Source organism: Macaca mulatta, chromosome 14 (genome assembly GCF_049350105.2).
Source record: "Macaca mulatta isolate MMU2019108-1 chromosome 14, T2T-MMU8v2.0, whole genome shotgun sequence".
Taxonomy (NCBI): domain Eukaryota; kingdom Metazoa; phylum Chordata; class Mammalia; order Primates; family Cercopithecidae; genus Macaca; species Macaca mulatta.
In genome coordinates, this window is record NC_133419.1 from 15,836,196 (window position 1) to 15,863,267 (window position 27,072).

Here is a 27,072-nt window from a genome sequence, read left to right on the forward strand (position 1 = left end):
GCCTCCTTGAGGTGCTCTGCCCCAAGCCACTGGGAGAAACGTTGCAGCCCGCGCCGAACGCCAGACAGCATAAAGGATTCCCGACCGCCGGGCAGCGGTGCTCGGAGGACACAGGTCTACGCCGTCCCTCACGCAGTTTCGGAGAAGGAGCGCTGGGCCCATGGAGGGAAGGCGGCAGGCTCGGCGGCTGCGGAAGCTCGCTGGGGCAGGGGCTCAGGGCGGAGGTCTGATGGTGGAGGCCACCGAGAACTGTCACGGAGCCGCGTCCGCACAGCGAGCCTCCCTTATTCATTCAGGGCGAGTGTGTATTTGGGGCGGCGCGCGGGGGTGCTGACCAAGACCGGAGAGCTCCCGGCGCGGCCGCCGGCGGAGCGAAGGCTAGAACCCCTATGAGCGCCCCCCAGCGCCCCTGAGCGCTCCCTGCCAGTGCACGACGCCCCCAGCGGGAGGCAGGGATCAGCAGAGCCTCGCGCCCCGAGGCCCGCCCCCGTCTCCCCACAAGGACCGTGAGTCCCGGGTCCGAGCCCTCCGCGCGGGGATCGGGCGGTTGCCCGGCGCGTTGTCCCTCGGCGCCCGCCAGCGCGGATGCGGGGAGGTCCACGCTGCGACCGCGGGAGGAGGGGTGGGCGGGGCTGCCGGGGGTGGGGGCCCCGGGGCGGGGCGCGCTGTGTCGCGTGTAGGTGCTCGGTCCTGCTGGAGGACGCCAGTGGCACACACTCGGTCCCGAGATGGCGAGCATACGAGTGGCTAAGGTAACCGCGTATAGGATGACCCCTTTCTCTTGGCTCCCCTCGCCCCGCGCATTCCCTCCTCTCTCCATCTCCTCCGCGGCTCTCCGAGCACATTCATTTATTTGTCTGGGCATCAGAGCTGGCTGAATCCCTGTCCTTCCCGCGCTCTACTCAGAGGAGGACTGGCCTGCAAGAGTGGCCAGAGCTAGAGTTTTGGGGGTTTGGGGGCCTCCGCTTGAGCCGTTTGCGTGGTGAAGATGAGCTAGCTCCTCCAAAACTGGTTTCAATTTCGCTTTTCCTGCCTGAGACTTGTGATAATAACTGGGTGCATCTCCAGTGCAGGAAAGGTCCTTGGCATCTTGGTGCCAGGCATTCTGCTACTGCTTGTGGTGGGTTATGAACACAGATGACCAGGATGAAGTCCTTGCCTTGGAATAAGCCCATGGCCCATCCCATAATTTGATGCCTGTATTACTAGAGTCCTGAGAAACACGGAATGCTGATTAGAATTTGGGGCAAAGTTCTCTGGGTATTCTCTGGAGGCAAGATGCGGAGGTGGACCTGGAAGGCCTCCTGGAGTAGGTGGCTTGCATTCGTGAGTTCTACAAGTGTTGAATGCCTACACGTGCTGGCCCTGTTCTAGGAGGTGGGGGTGGGGCGGGCAGAGATGAACACAAATCCGGCGGGCAGAGATGAACACAAATCCGGCCCTTGTTGAATTTTATTCCTATCAGGGACACAATTTGAAATAAGATCTGGAAGGATGCAGAGGGGGCAGTTCCCTCCAGAAGGTGGGAAAACCCAGGGTGTTTGGAGATGGATTAGGGAGGAAGGTGATCCTGGTGAAGTGAGTATGGCACCGCAAGTCTCTCAGAAGTGCCCCTTCCAGTCTGCAGGGTGGAAGGGCAGGCTCTAGGCGAGGAAGAGGGTGCCTGCTACCCACAGCCTCTGAGAAGAAAATGGCCTCAGACTGGGACGCCCAGAGCAGGCTTGGCCTAGATCCTAAATCTGGAGGTTGGCAGCAAAATGAGTCAGAGGGTCTTTCCAGCCAAGGGGAAGAGAGATGGGAGCCAGAATTTACTGCACTGGAACCATTACATGCCAAACAGTGTACATGGTTCTTTCATCTAATTCTCACAGCAGTTCTGTGAGATAAGTAATATATACCTGCATTTTACAAATGAGGAAATTGAGGCGCAGAGAAAATAACTTGCTTGTCCAGAGTCTTTCAGTAAGGAACAATGGGACTGGACTATGAAGCCAGGTCCACAGGCCTCCAGCCTGCAGGCTCTTTCAATGGCCTTTCTACTTTCATTTTCTGTTCCGGTTAGTCAGGTGATTTCCTATTAGGCAGTAGGAAAGAACTGTGTGTTTTAAGTTGGGTTTCAACTTCCTCAGGCTTTGGGAAAGTTTTGGCAGAACTCACCCTAAATAGATAAAGTCCAAGTGTGCCCAATTATAGTAAAGTCAGGGAAATGTTTATTCCAGTTCTTCTCTGGTCAGCCTTGGGCTTTGTTCTTGCCAAACAGTCACAGATGATAGAGAAACTCTTAGGAGTACAGGTGCTTCTAGTTTGGGGTAAAGATAAATGAGGGCCCATTGACTCTGGGTGGGAGGCACCAGAAGCAGCTTATTGGTTGAACAGAGATGGAAAGTAGACTGAGAGAGAGGAGGGGGGCATGGGATGTGTTTATATTATATGCTGGGGGTGGGGAGAAGGCAGAGAAAGTTCAAATGGTCCCCAGCGGTAAAGGACCCCTCCTCAACTGTGGACTGGGTTTGGAGAGCTTCCGTTTCTCAACATCATCACTGCTGACATTTTGGGTCAGGTAACTCTTATGTATCTGTTGTATGTTTTTAGATTTGAGGTTACTGCAAGGTTTATAAATAATATCTTATAACCCGTTATTTTAAACTAATGACAAGTTAACACTGATTGCATAAACAAACAAGCAAAATGAAACCTAATAAAGGCCAGGTGTGGTGTCTCACTCCTGTAATATCAGCACTTTGAGAGGCTGAGGTTGGCGGATTGCTTGAGCCCAGGAGTTTTGAGACCAGCCTGGGTAGTACGGGTGGATTGCATGAGCCCAGGAGTTCCAGACCAGCTTGGGTAACACAGACAAACGCCATCTCTACAAAACGTACCAAAATTAGCTGGGCATGGTAGCATACTGCTGTAGTCCCAGCTACTTGGGAGGCTGAGGTGGCAGGATCACCTGAGCCCAGGAGGTTGAGGCTTCAGTGAGCTGTGATTGTGCCACTGGGCTCTAGTCTGGGTGACAGAGTGAGTGTCTCAAAAAAAAAAAAAAAAAAAAAAAAAAACAACAAAAACCAAAAAACAAAACAAAAACCTAATACAAACTGTACACTTTAACTTCGTCTTTCTGCTTTTTAACTTGTTCTTTCTTTTCTTTCTTTTTCTTTCTTTCTCTCTTTCTTTTTTTCTTTCTTTCCTTCCTTCCTTCCTGCCTTCCTTCCTTCCTGCCTTCCTTCCTTCTTTCTTTCTCTCCTCTCTCTCCTTCTCTCTCTTTCTCTCTCTCCTCCTCTCCTCCTCTCTTTCTCTTCCTCTTTTCTCTCTTTCTTTCTCTCCCTCTCCTCTCCTCTCCTTTCTTTCACAGAGTTTCACTCTTGTTGCCCAGGCTCGTGTCCGCCTCCCAGGTTCAAACAATTCTCCTACCTCAGCCTCCCAAGTAGCTGGGATTATAGATGCCCGCCACCACGCCCAGCTAATTTTTGTATTTTAGTAGCGATGGGGTTTCACTATGTTAGCCAGGCTGGTCTTGAACTCCTGACCTTAGGTGATCCACCGGCTTCAGCCTCCCAAAGTGCTGGGATTACAGGCGTAGCCACTGTGCCCAGCCCTAATCTGTTTTTCTGTGCACTTACTATTACCAGTGAGTTTTGTACCTTCAGATAATTTCTTTTCTTTTCTTTTCTTTTTTCTTTCTTCTTCTTTTTTTTTTTTTTTGTTTGAGACAGAGTTTCCCTCTTGTTGCCCAGGCTGGAGTGCAATAGTGCAATCTCGGCTCACCACAACCCCCACCTCCCGGGTTCAAGTGATTCTCCTGCCTCAGACTCCTGAGTAGCTGGGATTATAGGCATGCACCACCACGCCTGGCTAATTTTGTATTTTTAGTAGAGATGGGGTTTCGCCATGTTGTCCAGGCTGATCTCGAACTCCTGACCTCAGGTGATCCACCCGCCTCACCCTCCTAAAGTGCTGGGATTACAGATGTGAGCCACCGGGCCTGGCCCAGATGATTTTTTATTGTTCATTAAATTTTTTAAAAAATTTCTGATTGATAGGCCGGGCGCGGGGCTCACGCCTGTAATCCCAGCACTTTGGGAGGCCAAGGCAGGTGGATCACGAGGTCAGGAGATCGAGACCATCCTGGCTAACACGGTGAAACCCTGTCTCTACTAAAAATGCAAAAAATTAGCTGGGCGTGGTGGTGGGCGCCTGTAGTCCCAGCTACTCGGAGGCTGAGGCAGGAGAATGGCGTGAACCCAGGAGGCGGAGCTTGCAGTGAGCCAAGATCGTGCCACTGCACTCCAGCCTGGGCGACAAAGCGAGACTCCGTCTCAAAAAAAAAAAAAAAAAGAAAAGAAATTTCTGATTGAAGAACTCCTTTTTAGCATTTCTTATAGGACAGGTCTGATGTTGATGACATCTCTCAGCTTTTGTTTGTCTGGGAAAGTCTTTATTTCTCCTTCATGTTTGACGGATATTTTCACTGGATACACTATTCTATGGTAGAAGTTTTTTCCCTCAGTCATAGTTTATTTAAATATGTCATACCACTCTCCCTTGGCCTGTAAGATTTCCACTGAAAAGTCTGCTGCCAGACATATTGGAACTCCATTGAGTGTTGTTTATTTTCTCTTGCTGCTGTTAGGACCCTTTCTTTATCCCTGACCTCTGGGAGATTGATTATTAAATGTCTTTGAGGTAGTCTTCTTTGGGTTAAGTCTGCTTGGTGTTCTATAATCTTCTCATATTTGGATATTGATATCTTTCTCTAGATTGGGGAAGTTCTCTGTTACTATCCGTTTCAATAAACTTTCTAGCCCTGTCTCTCTCCCTACCTCCTATTTAAGGCCAGTAACTCTTAGATTTGCCCTTTTGAGGCCCTTGTCTAGATCCTGCAGGCATACTTCATTCTTTGTTTATTCTTGTTATTTTTTTTTTTTTTTTTTTTTGAGACGGAGTCTCGCTCTGTCACCCAGGCTGGAGTGCAGTGGAGCGATCTTGGCTCACTGCAAGCTCCACCTTCTGGGTTCACGCCATTCTCCTGCCTCAGCCTCCCGAGTAGCTGGGACTATAGGTGCCCACCACCACGCCCAGCTAATTTTTTTTTTTTTTTTTGTATTTTTAGTAGAGATGGGGTTTCACCGTGTTAGCCAGAATGGTCTCGATCTCCTGACCTCGTGATCCGCCAACCTTGGCCTCCCAAAGTCTTTGTTTATTCTTTTATTTTTTTGCTTCATCTGACTGTATTTTCAAATACCCTGTTTTTAAACACTCTAATTCTTCTGCTTGATCAATTCTGCTATTAAAAGGCTCTGATGCATTTTAGTATGTTAGTTGCATTTTTTTCCTTTCTTTTTTTTTTTTTTTTTGAGACACAGTTTCGCTCTTGTTGCCCAGATTAGAGTGCAATGGTGTGATCTCGGCTCACTGCAACCTCTGCCTCTCCAATTCTCCTGCCTCAGCCTCCCAAGTATCTGGGATTACAGGCATGCGCCACCATGCCCGGCTAATTTTTGTATTTTTAGTAGAAATGGGGGTTTCACCATGTTGGCCAGGCTGGTCTTGAACTCCTGACCTCAGGTGATCTGCCCGCCTCGGCCTCCCAAAGTGCTGGTATTACAGGCGTGAGCCACTGCACCCGGCCTCAATTGCATTTTTTGACTCCGGAATTTCTGCTTGATTCTTTTTAATTATTTCAATTTTTTTGTTAAATTTGTTGATGGGATTCTGAATTCCTTCTCTGTGGAGGAAATATTTAATTTCTTTGAGTTTGCTCAAAACAGCTATTTTGATTTCTGTGTCTGAAAGGTCACGTATCTCTGTTTCTCTGGACTTGGCCCTTGTGCCTTATTTAGTTCGTTTGGTGAGGCTGTGTTTTCCTGGATCGTCTTGAAGCTTGTGGATGTTTGTTGGTGTCTGGGCACTGAGGAGTTAGGTATTTATTATAGTCTTTGTAGTCTGGGCTCGTTTGTACTCATCCTTCTTGGGAAGGCTTTCTAGGTATTCGAAGGGCTTGGCTCTTGTGATCTAATTTTTGGTCACTGCAGCAATGTCTACATTAGGGGGCACTCTAAGCCTAGTAACACTGTAGTTCTTGCAGACTCTTGGAGGGCACTACCTTGGTGGTTTTGGATAACATCAGGAAGAATTCTCTGGATTACCAGGTAGAGACTCTCATTTTCTTCCCTTACTTTCTCCCAAACAAATGGAGTCTTACTGTGCTCCCTGGAGCTGGGTGAGGTGTGACACAAGCGTCCCCATGGTCACTAGAACTGGGACTGCACTAGGTCAGGCCTGAAGCCAACACAACACTGTGTTTTGCCCAAGGCCCGCTGTAATCACTACCTGGCTATGCCCTATGTTCGCTCAAGGCCCTAGGGCTCTACAATCAGCAGGTGGTGAAGCCAGTCAGGGTTTTTGTCCTTCCCTTTAGGGCAGTTAGCTCGCTGCTGGGCCCCAGACAGGTCCACAGTTACTGTCCACGGGCCAGGGCCTGCAGTCGGAAACCTTAGAAATTTACCTGGTGCTCTGTTCTACTGCAACTAAGCTGGCACCGAAACCACAGAACACAGTCCTTCCCACTCTTCCCTCTCCTTTCCCCAGATATGGGAGTCTCTCCCCTTGTCCACCACCACCATGGGTCTATGAGGAGTACTGTCAGGGTACTAGTGCTGATGTTCGCCTAAGGCCCAAAGGCCCTTCAGTCAGCTTGTGATGAATGTGATCAGGCCTGAGACTCACCCTGCAGGTCAGCGGTCTCCCCTCTTGTTGGGCCTGATAATGCTTTGTTAGGATGTTTATCAGCATCTCTGGCCTCTACCCACTCTCCCAATTTGTGCAAACGGAAAAATGTTCCCAGATATTACCAAATGTCGCTAGTTAGATAAAATTGCCACTGGTTGAGAACCACTGGTTTGTACCAATTCATTGTTCCAGAGAAATGTGACCTGCCCTTGAGTGTCTTTTTATCTTCCCCAAGAAGAAAAGGCCTGTAGTCCCACAAGATGGACCCTAAAAGAGGGGCAGCATTCCTTTGTCAAATACATTTAAGAAGTACTGCATGCTGTGGGCCCACATCTTGGTCAATCACCATATACAATAGCATATTAAAGGCTAGGGAAGTTCTACAGTGAAGAAATCTCTTTAGCCTAGATTTCCCAAATGTACTTGACCTTGGAACGCTTTTCCTGTACTACCTATTAACCTTCTGCAGGACATACTGTACACATTTGCCCCATCTGGGCCCTCTACCCTGGTGCTTCTCCCCTTCTCTGCATGGATTCCTGCTCATTCTGCATGGCCCAGCTCACAGAGTGTACCCTCTATGAAGCCTTCTTTCTCCCCTCTCATCTCCCTCCCTACTGTATATCCATACACATTCACATAATCACATCCATGTTTCGTCCATTACTCTACTGAAATTCTTGAGGACTGGGTCCTGTCTCAGTTACATGCCAGTAGAGAATGCTCAGTGATAGCAGTTGGGAGAATTCAAAAGGGATATTCAGGTGCTTGGGCAACAGTTCTGGGAAGGTGAGTCACTCCTTGCCCCCTTGTTTCCCTGCTTGGAGTTCTTCTCTGCTGTGGTCTTCTGGAGTCATTTCCTTTCTCCAGCCCTGATCTGGCAGAGTTTGAAGCAGTGGGGTCCTGTCTGCTGTAGATGCTCAGTAGATGCTTATGGAAGGAAGAAAGGAAGAGAGGCAGGGAATTAGAACCTAGTGACTTTTTAGGAAGAAGGCTAGAGAGCAGAGGTTAAGTACCCTGCTTTCAAGAGAAAAGCCTCCTAAGAGCACTTACTCTCAAGTTTTAATATCTGGGAGAAGTGATCTATTTTTCCCTGCACTGAGTACCTAGGTGTACCAGAGTTGTGGTGAGGCCACAGTTAGAAAATTCACTTAGGGCCGGGCGCGGTGGCTCAAGCCTGTAATCCCAGCACTTTGGGAGGCCGAGACGGGCGGATCACGAGGTCAGGAGATCGAGACCATCCTGGTTAACACGGTGAAACCCCGTCTCTACTAAAAAATACAAAAAACTAGCCGGCCGAGGTGGCGGACGCCTGTAGTCCCAGCTACTCGGAAGGCGGAGGCAGAAGAATGGCGTGAACCCGGGAGGCGGAGCTTGCAGTGAGCTGAGATCCGGCCACTGCACTCCAGCCTGGGTGACAGCGCGAGACTCCGTCTCAAAAAAAAAAAAAAAAAAAAAAAAGGAAAATTCACTTAAAGCACCAGCACTGGCTGGGCGCGGTGGCCCACGCCTGTAATCCCAGCACTTTGGGAGGCCGAGGCGGTGGATCATGAGGTCAGGAGATCAAGACCATCCTGGCTAACATGGTGAAACCCCGTCGCTACTAAAAATATAAAAAATTAGCCAGGCTTGGTGGTGCGCGCCTGTAGTCCCAGCTACTCAGGAGGCTGAGACAGGAGAATGGCGTGAACCTGGGAGGAGGAGGTTGCAGTGAGCCAAGATTGTGCCACTCTACTCCAGCCTCGGCGACAGAGCGAGACTCCATCTCAAAAAAAAAAAAGAAAAAAGAAAAAGTTCCAACACTGTGCCTGATACATACTAAGTGCTCAGTAAATGCAGGCTCTGACTTTACCGGCTTCTGCCCCTAAGATGGCCAGTTTTGGACTTGGGACAGCTTGCTGCTGGGACAGGGGGAGGGGGCTGAAATAGGGAGGACTAGGTCAACTGCCCACTCAGCTTGTGTCCCCTGCAGGAGCTGGAGGATCTTCAGAAGAAGCCTCCCCCATACCTGCGGAACCTGTCCAGCAGTGATGCCAGTGTCCTGGTGTGGCACGCTCTCCTCCTACCTGTGAGTATCCATGGGGACTGTGGCTTTGGATTGGGGACAGCTTAGGCCAGGGACATGGGCAGGGAGGGTTAGGACTAGGCAAGAATTTTCCCTGCCTTGGGATCCTTTTACTGGACGTTATCATTGCTGGAGGGGTCCTCTCTCTGAACTGATTGCTTCTGAGATCCAGATACTTCTGAGGTTCATCTTCCGATAAAGATGCCAAAGGACTTTTGGACTTAGTAGGAGACCCCTTCCTTAAATCAGTAGCCACCAAGCCCACCACAGAACTTCAGGAGACAAACAGCATCAAAAAGAAGAAGAAATAAAGATCTCTTGGACCTTTGTCAAGGGGTAGGGATAAACTTCCAGGCTCCCACCATTGGTAGAATTTACTCCCGCGAACTTAAATTGTATTTTGTTTTTCTTTAGTCTTATTTCAGAAAATTGTTACATATGAAAACACAAATGCTCATTTCTACTGTTCTTATTTTTCTCTGTTTATTATTTGGTATTTTTTTGATAAAGTCTCTCTGAAAGCAGTATTCCAAAATAGTTATCAGAGTGCAGATCTCTCTTTTTTTCATCCGATTATTAGTGACTAAAGATACTTTGAGAAATTAATCTACACTTTTTGTTACTTGGAAATAAAATTGAAGACATTGAACTTTTGGTTAGTCAAAGCTCTTTGGAATGTCAAGGGAATAATTCATCTTATTATTTAGGATTTGGACTTTTTTTTTTTGAGACAGAGTCTCACTGTGTCACCCAGGCTGGAGTGCAGTGGTACGATGTTGGTTCCCTGCAACTTCCACTTCCCGGGTTCAAGCGATTCTCCTGCCTCAGCCTCCTGAGTAGCTGCGACTACAGGCATGTGTCACTATGCCTGGCTAATTTTTGTATTTTTAGTGGAGACAGGGTTTTGCCATGTTGGCCAGGCTGGTCTCAAACTCCTGGCCTCAAGTGATCTGCCCACCTCGGCCTCCCAAAGTGCTGGGATTACAGGTGTGAGCCACTGCACCCAGCAGGGTTTACTTTTTATTGACAATGCAATGGCCTAGGTCGTGTCATCTTCTCTTTAAACTAAACTGTAGTCCAGAAAAGTAGAGAAAGGCCTGAGTCAGGTCACCGTAGGAATCTGTCAAGTCCCTTGGATTACTGTGTTGAGCGATCCACTTACCTGGCTTAGAGTGAGCACACCTGTTCTAGACCTCAGGTGCCAGGAGAAGATGCTCAAAGGAGCTCCAGGAACTGATTATATCTCCAAGGAGACCAACTTTGAGATGATGAAAGTAAAGCGGGGGTGATAGGAAAACCTAGGAAAGGTCTCGTTTAGCAGAATACTATGAAATCAGAGGACCTCAATGGTTGGCAAGACCAAGGTGGTTAAGTGTGCCCCAGGAACTGGCCACAGACCTTCCACCCATATAGGTGTCCTGAAGAAACATGATACTTGGGAGGAATCCCAGAACTGGAGAACCAAAGCTTGATGTAAGTCATCAGCTAACCTGAAGGTTCCTGGTGAGGCCATAAAGGAGGGGATGGTTGACTGTCAGAGGAAGGAGAACCAGGAAAGGTCTTTTGGAATAGCAGAGAAATTCCTCCTCAAAGACTCGGTCTCAGTTTATGTGTTCACCAAAGTGGCCCCACTTGTCACATCTTGGTCATGAAAGGTTTCAGCTCGATGAGCCTTTTGAAGCTGATAGTAAGAATTCTCATTCCTTGAGAGTCTCCTGTGGACCAAGTGCTGTTTTAAGCACACGACATATGAGGTCATATTGAATCTTCTCAACCGTCCAATGAGGAAGGTTGTCTTCCTCTTAAAATTGCGGAGATAGAAACCAAGGAGGTTAAGTAACTGGTCTGTGGTCACTCAGAGTAAGGTAGCAGGAGTGGAATTCAGCAGACTCCAAGGTCTTCTCTTTTAACCACTCCATGAAAAACGAATAGTTTTCAAAATTTTTTAAAAAGTAGCAGGCTGGGCACGGTGACTCACACCTGTAATCCCAGCACTTTGAGAGGCTGAGGTGGGTGGATCACCAGGGGTCAGAAGTTTGAGACCAGCCTGGCCAACATGGCTAAACCTTGTCTCTAGTAAAAATACAAAAATTAGCTGGGCATGGTTGTGGGCACCTATAATCCCAGCTACTCAGGAGGCTGAGGCATGAGAATCTCTTGAACCTGGGAGGCGGAGGTTGCAGTGAGCTGAGAATGGGCCATCGCACTCCAGCCTGGATGACAAGAGTGAAACTCTGTCTCAAAAAAGCAACAACAAAAAGTAGCAGAATACTTTATTTAACCTAGAACTTAGAAGGTAGTAGGACTTTCTCAATTGACTGTAAGATACAGTATGGAATCCTCTGGTCCAACTTCTTCATTTTACAAACACGGAAACTTATCCTCAGAGAAAGCTTAGTCACACAGCAAGCCTGAGGCAGAGCTGGGACAGGTCCCCAGAGCTCTCAGCTCCATGACTCTGCTACCTCCTTCCTCTGTTAAGACCTACAAAGCCCAGAAAGAAGCCCTTTCAGGCAGGACACACTGATACTCCTGTCTTAGTCCATTTGTGTTGCTGTAAAGGAATACCTAAGGCTGCATAATATATAGAGAAAGGTTTATTTGGGTCAAGCTTCTGCAGGCTGTACAAGAAGCATGGCGCCAGGTGCAGTGGCTCATCCCAAAATCCCAGCACTTTGGGAGGCCGAGGCAGGTGGATCACCTGAGGCCAGGAGTTCAAGACCAGCCTGACCAACATGGAGAAACCCCGTCTCTACTAAAAATACAAAATTAGCCAGCCATGGTGGTGCATGCCTGTAATCCCACCTAGTTAGGAGGCTGAGGCAGGAGAATCGCTTGCACCCGGAGGCAGAGGTTGTGGTGAGCTGAGATCATGCCATTGCACTCCAGCCTGGGCAACAAGAATGAAACTCCATCTCAAAAAAAAAAAAAAAAAAGAAGAAGCATGGCACCAGCATCTGCTTCTGGTGAGGCCTCAGGAAGCTTCCACTCATGGTGGAAGGCAAATGGGAGCCACATGTACAGATCACATGGCAAGAGTGAGAGAGAGAGAGAGAGAGAGAGAGAGAGAGAGAGAGAGAGAGAGAGAGAGCAGGTGCCAGGATCTTCTAAACAACCAGCTTTTTCAGTAAGTAATAGAGTAAGAACTCTCTTATTACTGTGAGGATGGCACTGAGCCATTCATGAGGGATCTGCCCCCAGGACCCATACACCTCCTACTAGGCCCCACCTCCAACACTGGAGATCACTCTGGAGTGCAGAGTGAGACTCAAACTGCAACCTCTGCCTCCCGGGTTCAAGCAATTCTCATGCCTCAGCCTCCTGAGCAGCTGGGACTACAGGCGCACGCTACCACGCCCAGCTACTTTTTTGTATTTAGTGGAGACGGGATTTCATCATGTTGCCCAGGCTGATCTCGAACTCCTGAGCCCAGGCAATCCACCTGCCTCAGCTTCCCAAAGTGCTAGGATTACAGGCATGAGCCACCACCGCACCGGTCTTGGGGATAAAATTTCAACCTGAGATTTGAGGAGACAAACATCCAACCACAGCACCCTCCCATCCTGCTCTGAGGCCTCAGCCATAGGCCTTCTTTGACTGATAGGCCCAGCCTTTTCTTCTTGAGACCATAAAAGGTGAGATATTTTCTCTTTATCTTCCTACTCTTTTATACTCTATCTTTTTTTTTTTTTTTTTTTTTTTTTTGAGATGGAGTTTTGTTCTTATTGCCCAGGCTGGAGTGCAGGGCTGTGATCTCTGCTCACAACGTCGGCCTCCCAGGTTCAACTTCCACTTCTCAGTTCCTGCCTCCGCCTCCCGTGTAGCGGGTATTATAGGCACACGCCACCATGCGCAGCTAATTTTGTATTTTTAGTAGAGACAGGGTTTCTCCATGTTGGTCAGGCTGGTCTCGAACTCCCGACCTCAGGTGATCCACCCACCTTGCACTCCCAAAGTGCTGGGATTACAGGCATGAGCCACCGCGCCCGGCCTAGTTACTCCATCTCTCATCTCAGTGTGCTCGAGGTCACCATGATTTCTGTTTTGCCTATTAAGGAGGAGGAGCTCTGAAAATCTTGACTCTCTGCTTAACCACATATGCCATTCTTGCTGTCTTTGCTCTGTCTTTTCAATAACAAAGGCTCTGAAAAGATTTGGTAATTTGGAACCAACCGGAAGTCCCCTTTGTTCCGCACTGGGGTCACCCAGGTTCTGGGGTTTCTCCCTCCTAGGGCTGTGAGTAGTCATCTTGTGTAAAGGTGTAGGGTTGACAGTGCCGGGTTCCCATCCCTGCAAGGCTGCTGTGGTCCTAGGTGAGTTACTTACATACACTGAACTTGAGTTTTCTCCTCTGTAAATAGAGATGCTGATAATTGTTTTTATACCTATTGTAGTAACTGACACATATGTAGTACTTGCCATGTGCCAGGCGCTGTTCTAAATCCTTGGCATAAATTAAATCATCTCATCCTCACATATGCCTTATGAAGAAGTCTATTATTATTGTCATATGGAAGCATGGAGAGGTGAAGTTACTTGCTCAAGATCACATTGCTAGTGAGTGTCAGAGCCGAGTCACACCCAGGCATGGTGGCTCCGGAGTCTGTGTGACCCGCATACTCTGTTGCCCAGGCTAATGCATGTCAAGTCCTTAGCACAGGACAGCACAGATAGGCGCTCAGAAAAGTGTTCAGGTCGCTCAAAGTCTAGAGGGTCTTCTCTTGGCTCCTTGCAGCTCCCAACCCCTCGGTCACTCTAGCCCCTGAGTTTGTTTGTGTTTAATTATGGTAAAATACATATAACACAATTTACTATCTTAACCGTTTTTAAGTATACAGTTCAGTGTCATTAAATAGGATTACAGCTGGGCATGGTGGCTCATGCCTGTCATTCCAGCACTTTGGGAGGCCAAGGTGGAAGGATCGCTTGAGGCCAGGAGTTCAAGACCAGCCCTGGCAACATAGTGAGACCCTATCAAAAAATTTTTAAAATTATCCAGGCTTAGTGGTGGGCTCCTGTAGTACCAGCTACTCAGGAGGCTGAGGTGGGAGGATCACTGGAGCCCAGAAGTTTGAGATTACAGTGAGCAATGATAATGCCACTGCACTCCAGCCTGGATGACAGAGCGAGACCCTGCTTCAGGAAACAAACAAACAACCATGGTTGCACAACCATCACCATCGTTCATCTCTAGAACTTTTTGTCCACCTGTACTGAAACTCTGTACCCCTTCAGTAACTCCCCATTCCTTTCTTTCCACAGCACCTGGTGACCACTTTACTATTTCGTTTCTATGAATTTGACTATTCTAGGTGCTGTACTTCAGTGGTATCTTGCAATATCTGTCCTTTTTTGTCTAGCTTATTTCCCTGAGCATAGTGTCTTCAAGGTTCATCCAGATTGTAGCATATATCAGAATTTCTTTCCTTTTAAGGCTAAATAATACTCCATTGTGTGTATATGCCATGTTTTGTTGATTGATCCACTTGGTTTTCTTTCACCTTTTGGCTGCTAGAAACATTGGTATACAAATACCTGTTTGTATTCAGTTCTTTGGGTATCTACCCAGAAGTAGAACTGCTGGATCATATGGTAATTCAGTGTCTAATCTTTGGAGAAATGGCCATACTGTTTTCCACTGCAGCTGCACCTTTGTATTTTCCTAAGTTCCTGAGTTCTTAGGATTTCCTCATTTTCTCCATTTCCTCACCCCCATTCTAATGTTCTAAGAAAGGATGTTCCATCCTTTTCTTCCATAATCTCAGAAATCCATGAAAGCTGAGATGGTCCTTAGAGCTCATCTAGTCCATCTTTATCCACTTTACAAATGAGGAAAGTGAGGCCTAGAGGTGGGAAGTGGCTCAACCGTGGTCACACAGCAAAAGCCTGGATCAGACTTCTCTGCCTCCCAGGCCAGTGCCCTTTGGTGATTTCACATTTTCACTAATCCATGACTCAGTTGTCAAATGAATGCAGGTGCTGTGCGTATCCTGGCTCATGTGTCCCCCTGGGAGTGAAGCAGAGGATGCCTAGGACCCTGGGATGGGGGCAGGAAGGGAAGAAAACCAGACCGGAGCTTGACCCCTTTTCTCTCTGCACAGGACCAACCTCCCTACCACCTCAAAGCCTTCAACCTGTGCATCAGCTTCCCGCCTGAGTATCCGTTCAGGCCTCCCATGATCAAATTCACAACCAAGATCTACCACCCCAACGTGGACGAGAGCGGACATGTTTGCCTGCCCATCATCAGCAGTGAGAACTGGAAGCCTTGCACCAAGACTTGCCAAGGTGGGGCTGGGCTTTGCCCGGAGGAGGGACTGATACTGGGTAGAGATTACTGGAAGGGGGTTTCACAGACTTATTCTGAGCTTGAAAAGCCCCGAAGAGAGGAGGTGAAAATTGTGAGTCTTGGCTGAACTTACTGTGAGATAGAAGGGATGCTTCCTGGACAGACTGACCTCCTCCTGCCTCTGTTCCTGTACCTGGGCAGTTGTGACAGAGGAACATTGCTGTGGTTCACGAGAGAGGCAGCCTGGCTGTACAGGGAAGGGCTCGGGATAAGAAAGCCCGCTGTTCCCTCTGTGGACTTTGGGCAAGTTTTCGTTCCTTTCTGGGACTCGGTGTCCTAAATGACAGTGGAGGGAACTGGCCTCATAATGAGAATAGCTGTCACTTGACTGAGCACTTTCAGCGCTGTGCTGAGAACATCACATGCGGACTTCATTTTCATTTCCTCCACCACCCCGTGAGGTAGTGTTGTCGTTAGCCTTGTTGAATAGACCCGGACATTTGAGGCATGTGAGAGGCGAAGTGGTTGCCTAAGGTCATACAGATGGCAAACGGCAGCACTTGGCTGAGTCGCGAGCCACATGTGACTGTTGCAACTGAGGAACTCAGTTCTTTTCCTTTTTTAAGACGGAGTCTCGCTCTGTCACCGAGGCCGGGGTGCAGTGGTGCGATCTCAGCTCATTGCAACCTCTGCCTCCCAGGTTCAGGCGATTCTCTGGCCTCAGCTTCTCGAGTAGCTGGAATTACAGGTGTGTGCCACCACATCCAGCTAATTTTGTGTTTTTAGTAGAGAAGGATTTTGTCATGTTAGCCAGGCTGGTCTTGAACTCCTGACCTCAGGCGATCCGCCTATCTTGGCCTCCCAGAGTGCTGGGATTACAGGTGTGAGTCACTGCGCCTGGCTGGAACTCAATTCTTAATGGTACTTAATTTTAATTTTTTTTTTCTTTTCTTTTGAGACACGGTCTGTCTCTATTGCCCAGGCAGTTAGTTCAATGGTGCGATCTTGGCTCACTGCAACCTCTACCTCCTGGGCTCAAGCCATCCTCCCACCTCAGCCTCCCGAGTAACTGGGACTACAGGAGCATGCCACTACACCTGGCTCATTTTTGTATGTTTTGTAGAGACCAGGTTTTGCTATGTTGCCCAGGCTGGTCTCAAACTCATGAGTTCAAGCCATCCACCCATCTTGGCCTCCCAAAGTGCTGGGATCACAGGTGTGAGCCACCGTGCCCAGCCTGATTTTGATTCAGTTAAATTTAGATGCCTGCCTGTGGCTAATGGTTACCATATTGAACAATGCAGCTCTAGAGCCTGTGACTGAGTCAGTGTGCAATCCTCTACCTGGACCACCTCAGGAGTTTTTAACTCAGGAAACAAAAGTCCTTTGCTTGGTGGGAGTGGGAGCAGGGAGAGGAGTGGTCCTTGGATGAGCTTCAAGGGGTCTGGGAACTATCCGTTTTGCACGTGGAGTGTGCGTCTGTCTCAGGAGATGGGCTGCTACCTTCACCAGGTTCCCAAAGGCATCTGTGAAAGATGAAGAGCCAGGGGGCCATGGTGGTTTTCAGTCTTTAGCCTTAGACCCCTTTTGCCCAAGGAAAAGTTTATTTGGACTATCAATATAATGGAGGAAAACAGAGTAGTTTTTGTTGAAATGGGGATAAGACCCAGAAACCTCACTTATTTCAGTGGCTCCCATGATGAAGAGCTTCTCTGAAGCCATGGAATGTAGTTGTTTGAAAACCACTGATGTCATCAGTCAAGGTCTTGGGTGTCACCAACCAAGAATGAGCGGGGTGTTTGATCCGGTCATAGAGTCAGCCTAAGAGATGGAACCTTTCCTCCAAGGAGTGGGTGTGGAGTGTCAAGGCATTGGGAGTGGGCAGCCGTGACCCCTTCCCTCTGCCCTGATGTCCTGGCCTGTCTCTCCCCAGTCCTGGAGGCCCTGAATGTGCTGGTGAATAGACCGAATATCAGGGAGCCCCTGCGGGTGGACCTCGCTGACCTGCTGACAGAGAATCCGGAGCTGTTCAGAAAGAATGCTGAAGAGTTCACCCTCCAATATGGAGTGGACCGGCCCTCCTAACTCATGTTCTGACCCTCTGTGCACTGGATCCTTGGCATGGTGGATGGACACACCTCATGGACTGAGGCCAGAGCCCCCTATGGCCCATTCCCCACTCATTTTTTCTTTCTTAGGTTGTTAGTCATTCGTTTGTGTGTGTGGGGTAGAGGGAAGGGAGCTGTGAGTGTGTGTGTTGTGTGTGGACTCACTCCCGGGTTCACCTGGCCACAGGTACACCCTTCCCACAGCCTTTGCATCCCCCAGAGCCAAGGGAGTTTAAGTTTGCAGAGTTACAGGCCAGTTCTCCAGCTCTCCATCTTAGAGAGACAGGTCATCTCGCCGGCCCGCTTGCAGGAAATGAGCCCAGCAGCCAACTCGAATCCCCCTAGGGCTCAGGCACTGAGGGCCTGGGGACAGTGGAGCGTATGGGTGGGAGACATATGGAGGGTACCCTATTTACACCTGAGTCAGCAAAGCCACTGATGGGAATCTACAGATTTAGGTGCTAAACCGTTTATTTTCCACGGATGAGTCACAATCTGAAAAATCAGACTTCCATCCTGAAAATCTGTATGTTTCAAAACCACTTGCCATCCTGTTAGATTGCCAGTTCCTGGGACCAGGCCTCAGACTGTGAAGTGTGTGTCCTCCAGCATCCAGTCCAGGGGGAGCCACAGAAACCATGATCTTGCTTAAGCCATTAAAGTCAAAGATGAATTCTGGAGTGCAGCTGAGTCTTTGATGAGGCGATGGGGTAGTTTCATCAGGACCAGAGAGGACTAGGGATTTAAGCATAAATTTCTGACCTTGCTTCCCCTGGATGTTCCCCAAACATCAAAAGGAATGTTGGCTATGGAAAAATAGGCCATCCTTGGACAGAGGTGCTTTCAGAAGGTACACAAGGATGACGTCCCCATTTTATTTTTTTTATTTGAGAGAGAGTCTCACTCCGTCACCCAGGCTAGAGTGCAGCAGTGTGATCTCGGCTCACTGCAACCTCCGCCTCCTGAATTCAAGCGATTCTCCTGCCTCAGTCTCTTGAGTAGCTGGGATTACAGATGCCCACCACCACAACTGGCTAATTTTTGTAATTTTAGTAAAGATGGGGTTTCACCATATTGGCCAGGCTGGTCTCGAACTCCTGACCTCAGGTGATCCACCTGTTTTGGCCTCCCAAAGTGCTGGGATTACAGGTGTGAGCCACCATGCCCAGCCAACATCCCCATTTTAAAGATGAGGCAATTGAGGCACAGAGCACTTCAGTGGATTGCTGGGGTCCACTCTGCCAATCCACACCCCTGCAGGTGAGCCAGGGTTGTGGCTGGGATGTGTTTTGTTTTCTGTATTTTTCATGAGCTGCTTTTATCAGCACATATGCCCCAAATGGCTGATAAAACCAGACTGGATAGTTAGCAGGAAATTGTAATCAGCTCAGGAGTTTGTATCTCATGAGCAATGGAAAAGCAAAAACAAGCCAAAACTTCAGCCAGATAGAGGGATTAACTTAACCCAGAGGAAGAACTTTCTGGTTGCAATTGTTGTAAGCTCCTGGAATACTGCTGGCTTTTCAGAGACAGAATATGGGGTGATTTGAGTCAAGGAAGTCAACCAGATCCCACTTGTTTCTAGAGAATCTTCTCCAGCTCTTGCCCTGGAGTGCCCTTACCTGAGAAGCGTGGAAAGAGGGGAATATAACCAGAAGAAGTGCCACCAGAGTCAAAATGTAAGTTTGTTTTTTATTTTTGGCGACCACTTACTGAACACTTGAGTGGCAGGACTGGGCAAAGCTTTTTGCCCTTTTCATTATCTCATTTGACTCTCGCAACACCTTCATAAGGTTGCAACTCCCATTATCCCCTTTCAGCCTGTAAACTGAGGCCCAGAGAGGTTAACTGTATGGCCCAGTGTCACACAGCTGGTTAGTGGTGAGACCCAGGCCATTGTCCTTTCCCAGACACCTTGCATAGTTATTGATACCTCAGCCGGTGAGGAAACCCCTGTGTCCAGAGTTTATCATCCCAGAGTGCAGACGTTCCTGGGCCAAGTATGGAGCGGGCACTGAGGGGCCAGAGAGGATTTTACAAAAGTACTTTTAATGCGGTTAAAACCAACGCCACATGCCCTTGCCTGAGCCCCTGGCTCTGGTGCCTCCATCGAGCAGAAGGGAGCCCCCAGGCCACAGCTGGTGAGCTGGGCACCCTGCCCATCTCTGCCCACAGAGCCAGTCACCTCCTCATTTCTTCTTGGTCTTCACCAGTCCTTTCTGCACGAGGCTGCGGTACAGTTCCTGGATGTAGGTGTAGACGCACTTGGAGTCGGGCACAGCCAACCACACCATGTCATCCACGTCCAGCAGCTGAGCACAGTCAGCCAGTTTCCTAAGGAATGGGGTAGAATGAGGAGCAGAAGGTCAAAGGTGAAGGATATGGGAGCAGAAGGTCAAAGGTGAAGGATAAGGGGATGGGTGCCGGCAGCCCAGCAACGATGAAGCTCATAGGATAGGCTGGGATGTTGGAGCTGGGAGATCATCTAAGCCAATCATCTCATTATATAGATGAGATAACTGAGGCCACAGCAGAGTTAAGACAAACCCAGGCCAGGTGCCGTGGCTTCCTTTAGCTGTGATCCTCCTATAGGTAGGTCACAGGATGTAGACAGGTAACGCCAAAGCCAACCCCAGTGAATACTTCAATAATGAGTTTGAGGCCAGGCACAGTGGCTCACACCTGTAATCCCAGCACTTTGGGAGGCCAATGCAGGAGGATCCCTTGAGCTCAGTAGTTCGAGACCAGCCTGGACAACCTAGTGAGACCTTTTTGGAGAATGGGAGCTTCTCAAAAAAATAAAAACAAAAATTAAAATAATAGAAGACTCAAACCCAGCTGGGTCTGATTCCAAAGCCCACATTTTCATTGCACTTCTTGTTCTCACCTGGGAGCAGGACCCTCTGGTGTCTAGTTCTACATTAACCCACCACTTTCACATGCATGTGTATCTGTCCTCTGGAACTGGGGAGCTTCTGGTAGGCCAGGCCCCTCAGGAAGAACTTAAAGGGGCCGGGTGCGGGGGCTCATACCTGTAATCCCAGCACTTTGGGAGGCTAAAGCAGGTGGATCACCTGAGGTCAGGAGTTCGAGACCAGCCTGGCCAACATGGTGAAATTCCATCTCTACAAAAAATAAAAAAAATTAGCTGGGCATGGTGGCGGGCACCTGTAATCCCAGCTACTTGGGAGGCTGAGGCATGAGAATCACTCAAACCCAGGAGGCGGAGGTTGCAGTGAGCTGAGATCACACCATTGCACTCTAGCCTAGGCGACAGAGTGACACTCTGTTTCAAAAAAGAAAAAAAAAAAAAAAAGATAAAGGACAGAAACCAAATCCTAGCCAGAGTCCTGGCTTGCAGCTGCAGCATCTCCAGGAGCATCATTCATTCAGTTTCTATGTATTTATCAGGAGCGTATTATGTGCCAGGCCCTCTTCCAGGCTCTGAGAATTCATCAGTGAATAAAACCAAAACTTCCATACTGTCATGGCATGGACATTCTTGTGGCGGGAGACAGCAAGCAACACACAAAGTAGGTGGTACATCAGATGGTGAGAGGTGCTCAGGAGGAAAATAAGGCAGGAAGGGACACAGGGTATGTTCTTATGTTGGAGGAGATCTGGTATTTTTTATTTATTTTTAATGTATTTATTTATTTTTCAGATGGAGTCTTGCTCTGTTGCCCAGGCTGGAGTGCAGTGGGGAGATTTCGGCTCACTGCAACCTCTGCTTCCTGGGTTCAAGTGATTCTCCTGCCTCAGCCTCCCAAGTAGCTGGGATTACAGGTGTGTGCCACCACGCCCGGCGAATTTTTGTATTTTTGGTAGAGACAAGGTTTCACCATGTTGGCCAGGCTGATCTCAAACTCCTGACCTCAAGTGATCCACACGCCTTGGCCTCCTGAAGTGCTGGGATTACAGGTGTGAGCCACCGCACCCAGCTGTGGTATTTTTTAATAGGGTGCTCAGGGTAGGCCTCTTAGAGTAAGTCATATGCACATCTGGGGAAGGGAGTCCAGGCAGAGGAAACAGCAGGTGCAGGGGCCCCAAGGCAGGAATGCTTGGTGTGTTTCAGGAGCTGCTGGCACTTGGCAACAAGTCCTCTTTTTCTAACTTCGCAGCTGCCCTTTGGGGCTCTGTGACACCACTGGCTTTGCTGAGTCCGATAATCTGAGCTAATCAGTGTTGAGGCCTCACGCCAATCTCATGCTTTATCAGACGCTTCCCCTTGGACGTTCTCATAGACTCCTTCCCTCCATCCTCAGCCAGCAGAAGAGGAAGCGGAGACTCAGAGTGTTTCGGTGGTTTGCCCAAGGCCAAAGTGAGCAACACAACCCCGGGGGCCTGTCTGACACCTCTGGCATCCTCACTCTGAAGCTGGGTCTCAGCAGTCCCTGCCTACCAAAGCCAGCCATAGGTGCTGGCATAGGAGAAACCAGGGCCCCAGTGGAAATCCTCCCTTGGGGCTGAGACTGCAGGGTCAAAATCCACGCTGGACTGGGAGCCGTGGGAAGGACACACACTGGAGGATTTTGGAGAATGGGACAAACTCCCTGCAGCCAATGCAGTGGCCCATGGTTGTGGGTTCGGATGCTGTCCCTCTGTGTGGGAGAGGCAAAACCTTCATTCCCACTGAGCCGGGGGAGTGGGTGGGGAAGGGCTCCGCCACTGGGGGCTTCAGCATTGGCCACTCCCTCCCCTCATCCCCGGACTCCATGGGAATCGGAGGAGAGTTCTGGAACAGGCAGTGGGGTGTGATGGCTGTGGCAGACACTGTTTCCTCTTCACACTGAATCTTTACAGCAAGCCCTGTGATGTGGGGCCTCTAGAGAGGCTAAGACAGCTGGCCAGAGTCACAGAGCTGGGGAGGAGGAGGCGGGATTCAAACCCAGACACCTCCGCTTCTATTCTCCTCCCTCCTTCTCCACACATCCCCATGACCTCCTGGGCTTTCAGCTGCCTGATGCCTCCTGTCGGCCTGTCATTGTCATCTGATGACTCCTCCCACCTTCCAGCGGCTCTGCCTGGCTCAGAACCAGAGTCCAGGCAGCTGCAGGAGCAGGACAGTGGTTCATAGCCTGCGGTTCAGGAGCACTTGGTCAGAGCAGAGCTGCCTGCCCTTCTGATATTCACTTAGAGTTGTAAATCCATACTGTGAGTTTCCCTGTCATTTTTTAAAATTGTAGTTTTTTTGTTTTGTTTTGTTTTGTTTTGTTTTGTTTTGAGACAAGGTCTTGCTCTGTCACCCAAGCTAGAATGCAGTGACTCAATCATGGCTCACTGCAGCCTTGACTTCCTGAGCCCAAGTGATCCTCCCATCTCAGCCTCCCGAGCAGCTGGGACCACAGGTATCCACCACCATGCCCAGCTAATTCTTTGATTTTTTGTAGAGATGGGAGTCTCGCTATGTTGCCCTGGCTGGTCGTGAACTCCTGGCCTCAAGCGATTCTCCTGCCTCGGCCTCCCAAAGTGCTGGGATTATACAAGTAAGCCACTGCGCTTGACCCAAGCAGAGATTTTTGTCTGTTTCACCCACTGCTGTATCCCCAGAGCCTGAAACAGTGCCTGGCCCTCAAAAAATGTCTGTTGGGTATATGAATGTGTGGCACCAGCATCAGTGTAACTGCCCACTACTCAACCCCTGTGAATCCAGTCCTCGCCTAGGATCCCATCCAGCTCTGCCAGCCCATGGCTGAGGCTTACTCTGCTGTGGAGAAGGCCAGGGTGAAGTTGTGCCGGCGCTTCGTGGGGTCCAGCTCTGCGTAGTCAAAGGCGTCAGGGAAGAACTTGTGGATGAGGGCACAGAAGGCCATGCCACTGCTCCAGCTGGAGGAGAAGTTCTGGATGTCCACGTGCTGTGGCAGGCAGGGCACAGGGGAGGCCTCAGTGAGCCTCAGCCAGATGGCCTGGACTTGGCCCCCTTCCCACCCTCCCGCCCTTTGGGGTTTGCACCACTCGAACCTTCCTTGGACCCCTGCCTCACCCATGCAGCTCTGTCCCATGCCCACCTCGTATTTTTTTGTCATGGCTCGGCACCACTCCAAGAGCATGTTCTTGACACCACCAATGGCTGCCCCAGCTGCCTTAGTGTTCCGGAACAGGGCCGTAGGGCCGGACGCTGCCCTGTGAGGGGAGAGGGGTGCAAGGCCAAGCCAGAGAGGCAGGAGGCCATGAAGGGCCCTACTGGGAGGATCCCCAGCCCTCAGGTGTCATTCCTCCTGCCTTGGTCTGAGCTGTTCTCACAGCCCCTGAGGCCACCCTCCCACCAACCCAGGGCTCCTACGTACGGGAAAACCCAGCTCAGCCCCTGGCCTGTGTCCTACCCGCCAAACTTGTCCACGATGGCTTTGCGGTTCTGTGCTCGGGGCCCCCGGGGCCGAGCAGGGGTTGATACCCTGCGCTCTGGTGCCTTCTCCTTCTTCTCCCCTGAGGGAGGGGACTCAGGGGGACTCTGGGGCACATCGCTGGGTGAAGACTCACTATATGGAGAAGTCCAAAGAAGCATGAGAGAGGCTGGGACCAGCACTGCAGGACGCAGGGAGGGGGCTGTGGGGCTGGAGGGTGGGCAGCACTGCAGTCTAAAGGGGTGTGTGCAGTTGTTACACACATTTTTTCTGTGCCCAGCACTGGGAGGACATTGAGAAGGAATCGTGAGTCTCGGTCTAACCTGAAGGAGCATGTGGTCTGGTGAGGACATATGGGTGGAGCTAGGACACCTCTGAGGTCTGACCTGAGTTTGGAACCTGGCTTTGCTCCTTTTTTTTTTTTTTTTTTTTTTTTTTGAGACAGAGCTTTGCTCTTGTTGCCTAGGCTGGAGTGCAGTGGCATGATCTTGGCTCACTGCAACCTCCGCCTCCCAGATTCAAGCAATTCTCCTGCCTCAGCCTCCCAAGTAGCTGGTATTACAGGTGCCCGCCACCACACCCAGTTAATTTTTGTATTATTAGTAGAGATGGGATTGCGCCATGTTGGCCAGGCTGGTCTCGAACTCCTGACCTCAGGTGATCTGCCTGCCTCAGCCTCCTAAAGTGCTGGGATTACAGGTGAGAGCCACTGCACTCGGCACAGCTTTACCTCTTATTTGCTGTGTGATCTTGGGACTGTCAGATTGTTTGAGCCTTAGCTTCCTCATCTGTAAAATGAGGACAAGAATACCTACCTGTCCTATGTAGGAAGGTGAATGTAAAGCATCCAGCGGTGCCTGCTCAGTGACTATTCACTGGTCATCTTTCCCTAAGAAAGGGACAAGGAGGCCGGGCGCAGTGGCTCACGCCTGTAATCCCAGCAGTTTGGGAGGCCAAGGTGGGTGGATCACCTGAGGTCAGGAGTTCAAAACCAACCTGGCCAACATGGTGAAACCCCACCTCTAGTAAAAATACAAAAATTAGCCGGGCATGGTGGCACGCGCATGTAATCCCAGCTACTCGGGACGCTGAGGCAGGAGAATTGCTTGAACCTGAGAGGCAGAGTTTGCAGTGAGCCGAGATTGCGCCATTGCACTCCAGCCTGGGTGACAGAACAAGACTCCATCTCAAAAAAAAAAAAAAAAAAAAAAAGGGAGGACAAGGAGGCAGATTTCAGCTCCATGTAATTCCTCTAATGACTGAAGTTGTGCAATGGCAAGCATAAGCCTCTTATTTTATCCAGCACCTGCCACGGACCAGTCACTGGGCTAAAGTGCTTTGCACTTGTTACTCATTGAAGTCTGAGAATAATCCTACGAGTTAGATACAATTGGTACGCCCACTTCACAGATGAGAAGAGGTTCAGCGATGTGGCCAAGGTCACACAGCTGGTATATGGCAGAACCATTGTCTCAAGTCAGGCTTTCTGATCATGCTTTTTGGGTGACTGGCACCATGGAAACATGTTCAGCTGAAAGATAAGGAGCTCCTGTGAAGTGTCAGGGATGCTGCAGGGCAGACTTCAGCCATGACATGGGAAGTGGACCAGGTATCCTTCGTGTTCCTTTCTGCCTCTGGTTTTTTTGTTTTTGTTTTTTTTTTTTTTTTAGAGTGTCTTGCTTTGTCACACAGGCTGGAGTGCAATGGCACGATCTCGGCTCACTGCAACCTCCGCCTCCCGGGTTCAAGTAGTTATCCTGCCTCAGCCTTCCAAGTAGATGGGATTACAGGCACCCAACACCATGCTCAGCTAATTTTTGTATTTTTTGTAGAGACAGGGTTTCGCCATGTTGGCCAGGCTGGTCTCGAACTCCTGACCTCAGGTGATCTGCCCACCTCGGCCTCCAAAAGTGCCAGGATTACAGGCATGAGCCACTGTGCCCCACTATGCCCCTGGCTTCTTTGGTTTCCTGGGTTCTGCCCTGGGATAGGAAGCTGAATGCCAGGAATCCTGGAATATCTTGAAATCAGGTGCTGGGGGAGCCCAGACTGAGGTGATGGTGGATGCTGAGGGAAGCAGGAGGTAGGGGGAATTGGAGCTGGAGCCCCAGAGTTTGACATTACCTGGCTGAAGGACTGGTCTCTCCAGAAGCTACGGAGTCTGGACCCAACCCATCTGGAGGAGAGGGAAAGGAGGGAGGGAAGCTGGGGCTATCCATGACACGTTCCTTGCTCCCTCCCGCAGGGGGCCCCTGCAGGATCCTGTGGGCTCTGGGTTCTCACTCACCTGTGCTGAGGTTGTGCCCCTCCCCCGTGGGGCTCTCAGGCCACTCCTCTGGGGAGCTGGGAAGCACCCCTGCCCCTCCCTCTGGCTCTTTTTCCACGTCCTGCTCCTGCTCTTCACTGGGACTGCCTGGCTCCTGGAATGAGCATGATCTGTGTGAGCTCATGGTCACACAGCACCTGCCCTGGCTTCGAGGACTTCAGAAAGATCTGAAAGGCAGTCTGGGACTACGGTGCTGCACCCCTTGTCCCCCCACCCCCACCCTGGGCTCTGGAAATCATCGGGAGGAAGACCAGACTTTGCCAACGGACTAAAGCAGAGGGGCCTTGTTTCCAGGAGCAGGAGATGACAGAGCCTCCTTCCCCCTTTCCCGCCTCACTCACTGCCTCCTCCACCTCCTCCACCTCCTTCTTTGCATCAGCCTCCTTTGTTGTATCATGTTTGGCCTCCTCTTTCCCATCGGACTCCTTGGGTTCAGCCTTAGCCTCATCCTCCACAACAGCCTTCTTCTGCGATTCAGCCTTGGCCTCTTCGTCAGTAGCCTTCTCCTTGGGTTCAGTGCTGCGCTTCTCCCTCTGGCCTATCTCCTCCTGAGAGGCTGTCTTGGCCTCCTCCTCCTCAACAGTTGCCTTAGGTTCAGGCTTGTCTCTGTCGTTGGCATCGGCTTTCTGCCCAGATTCAGGTTTGGCCTCTTTCTCCTCCGCCTTCTGCTTCTCAGAGGCCAGCATGCTCTCCTCCTTTTCCTCAGCCTCCTTGGGTTCAGATTTGGTCTCTTCTTTCCTGCCAGTCATCTCCTGAGAAGCCGCAGTGGTCTCTTCCTTCTCACCATCCTCCTCTTTAAGTTCAGCCTCAGCGTCCTCTTTCCCACCAGCCTCCCCCTGAGATTCCACCTTGACCTCATCTAATCCATTTGCTTCCCCCTGGAGTTCCACTGAAATGCCATCCTCGGCTGGTGCCTTTTCCTGCTTTCCTGCTTCGGCAGGAGGCCCCTCATTGATGGCCTTTCCAGCTGTGCCTTTGGTCTCCTCTGCAGGGGCTCCACCTCCTGACATCTCAGGGTTGTCTGCAACTGGGGAGACGGTGGTCCCATCCTCAGAGGGCTTCCCTTCCTTCTGCTCCATCTCTGGAAAGAGAAGACAAGCAGACCTTGTCATGCCCCATCCCAGCATGAGGTGAAGACCCCATCCTCAGAGAGCTCTGGTCTGGGAGTCAGGAAGTCCGTGGTTCAGTCTTGGCTCCTACTTGGACATGAG

The 27,072-nt window shown here is 50.0% G+C and overlaps 2 protein-coding genes across 7 annotated transcripts in view; one reads left to right on the plus strand and one right to left on the minus strand.

Moving 5' to 3' along the window:
* On the plus strand, positions 1-17,864 carry UBE2L6 (ubiquitin conjugating enzyme E2 L6). 2 transcript variants are annotated; one of them, XM_015114154.3, is made up of 4 exons: positions 1-506; positions 8,702-8,797; positions 14,896-15,082; positions 17,017-17,864. In XM_015114154.3, exons 3-4 carry the CDS (start codon positions 14,971-14,973, stop codon positions 17,166-17,168), a joined length of 264 nt encoding a protein of 87 aa, XP_014969640.1. In that variant the 5' UTR covers positions 1-506; positions 8,702-8,797; positions 14,896-14,970; the 3' UTR covers positions 17,169-17,864. The 2 variants fall into 2 exon arrangements, with proteins under 2 accessions (XP_014969640.1, XP_014969639.2); XM_015114153.3 differs by lacking the exon at positions 1-506 and adding an exon at positions 668-752.
* The window catches only part of SMTNL1 (smoothelin like 1), a 14,499-nt gene continuing 5,071 nt past the window's right edge, over positions 17,645-27,072 (minus strand). Inside the window, exons 2-9 of one of the 5 annotated variants that reach the window (XM_015114150.3) lie at positions 26,203-26,942; positions 25,823-25,955; positions 25,660-25,711; positions 23,515-23,670; positions 23,200-23,314; positions 22,895-23,046; positions 19,377-19,525; positions 17,645-17,926 (exon numbers count right to left, since the gene is read on the minus strand). In XM_015114150.3, coding sequence (XP_014969636.3) covers positions 19,381-19,525; positions 22,895-23,046; positions 23,200-23,314; positions 23,515-23,670; positions 25,660-25,711; positions 25,823-25,955; positions 26,203-26,940 — 1,491 coding nt within the window. In that variant the 5' untranslated portion in view covers positions 26,941-26,942 and the 3' untranslated portion in view covers positions 17,645-17,926; positions 19,377-19,380. Of the gene's footprint in view, positions 17,927-19,223; positions 19,526-22,894; positions 23,047-23,199; positions 23,315-23,514; positions 23,671-25,659; positions 25,712-25,822; positions 25,956-26,202; positions 26,943-27,072 lie in introns of those variants that run through there. The other 4 variants (XM_077962812.1, XM_077962811.1, XM_015114152.3 and 1 more) reach the window with 4 other exon arrangements.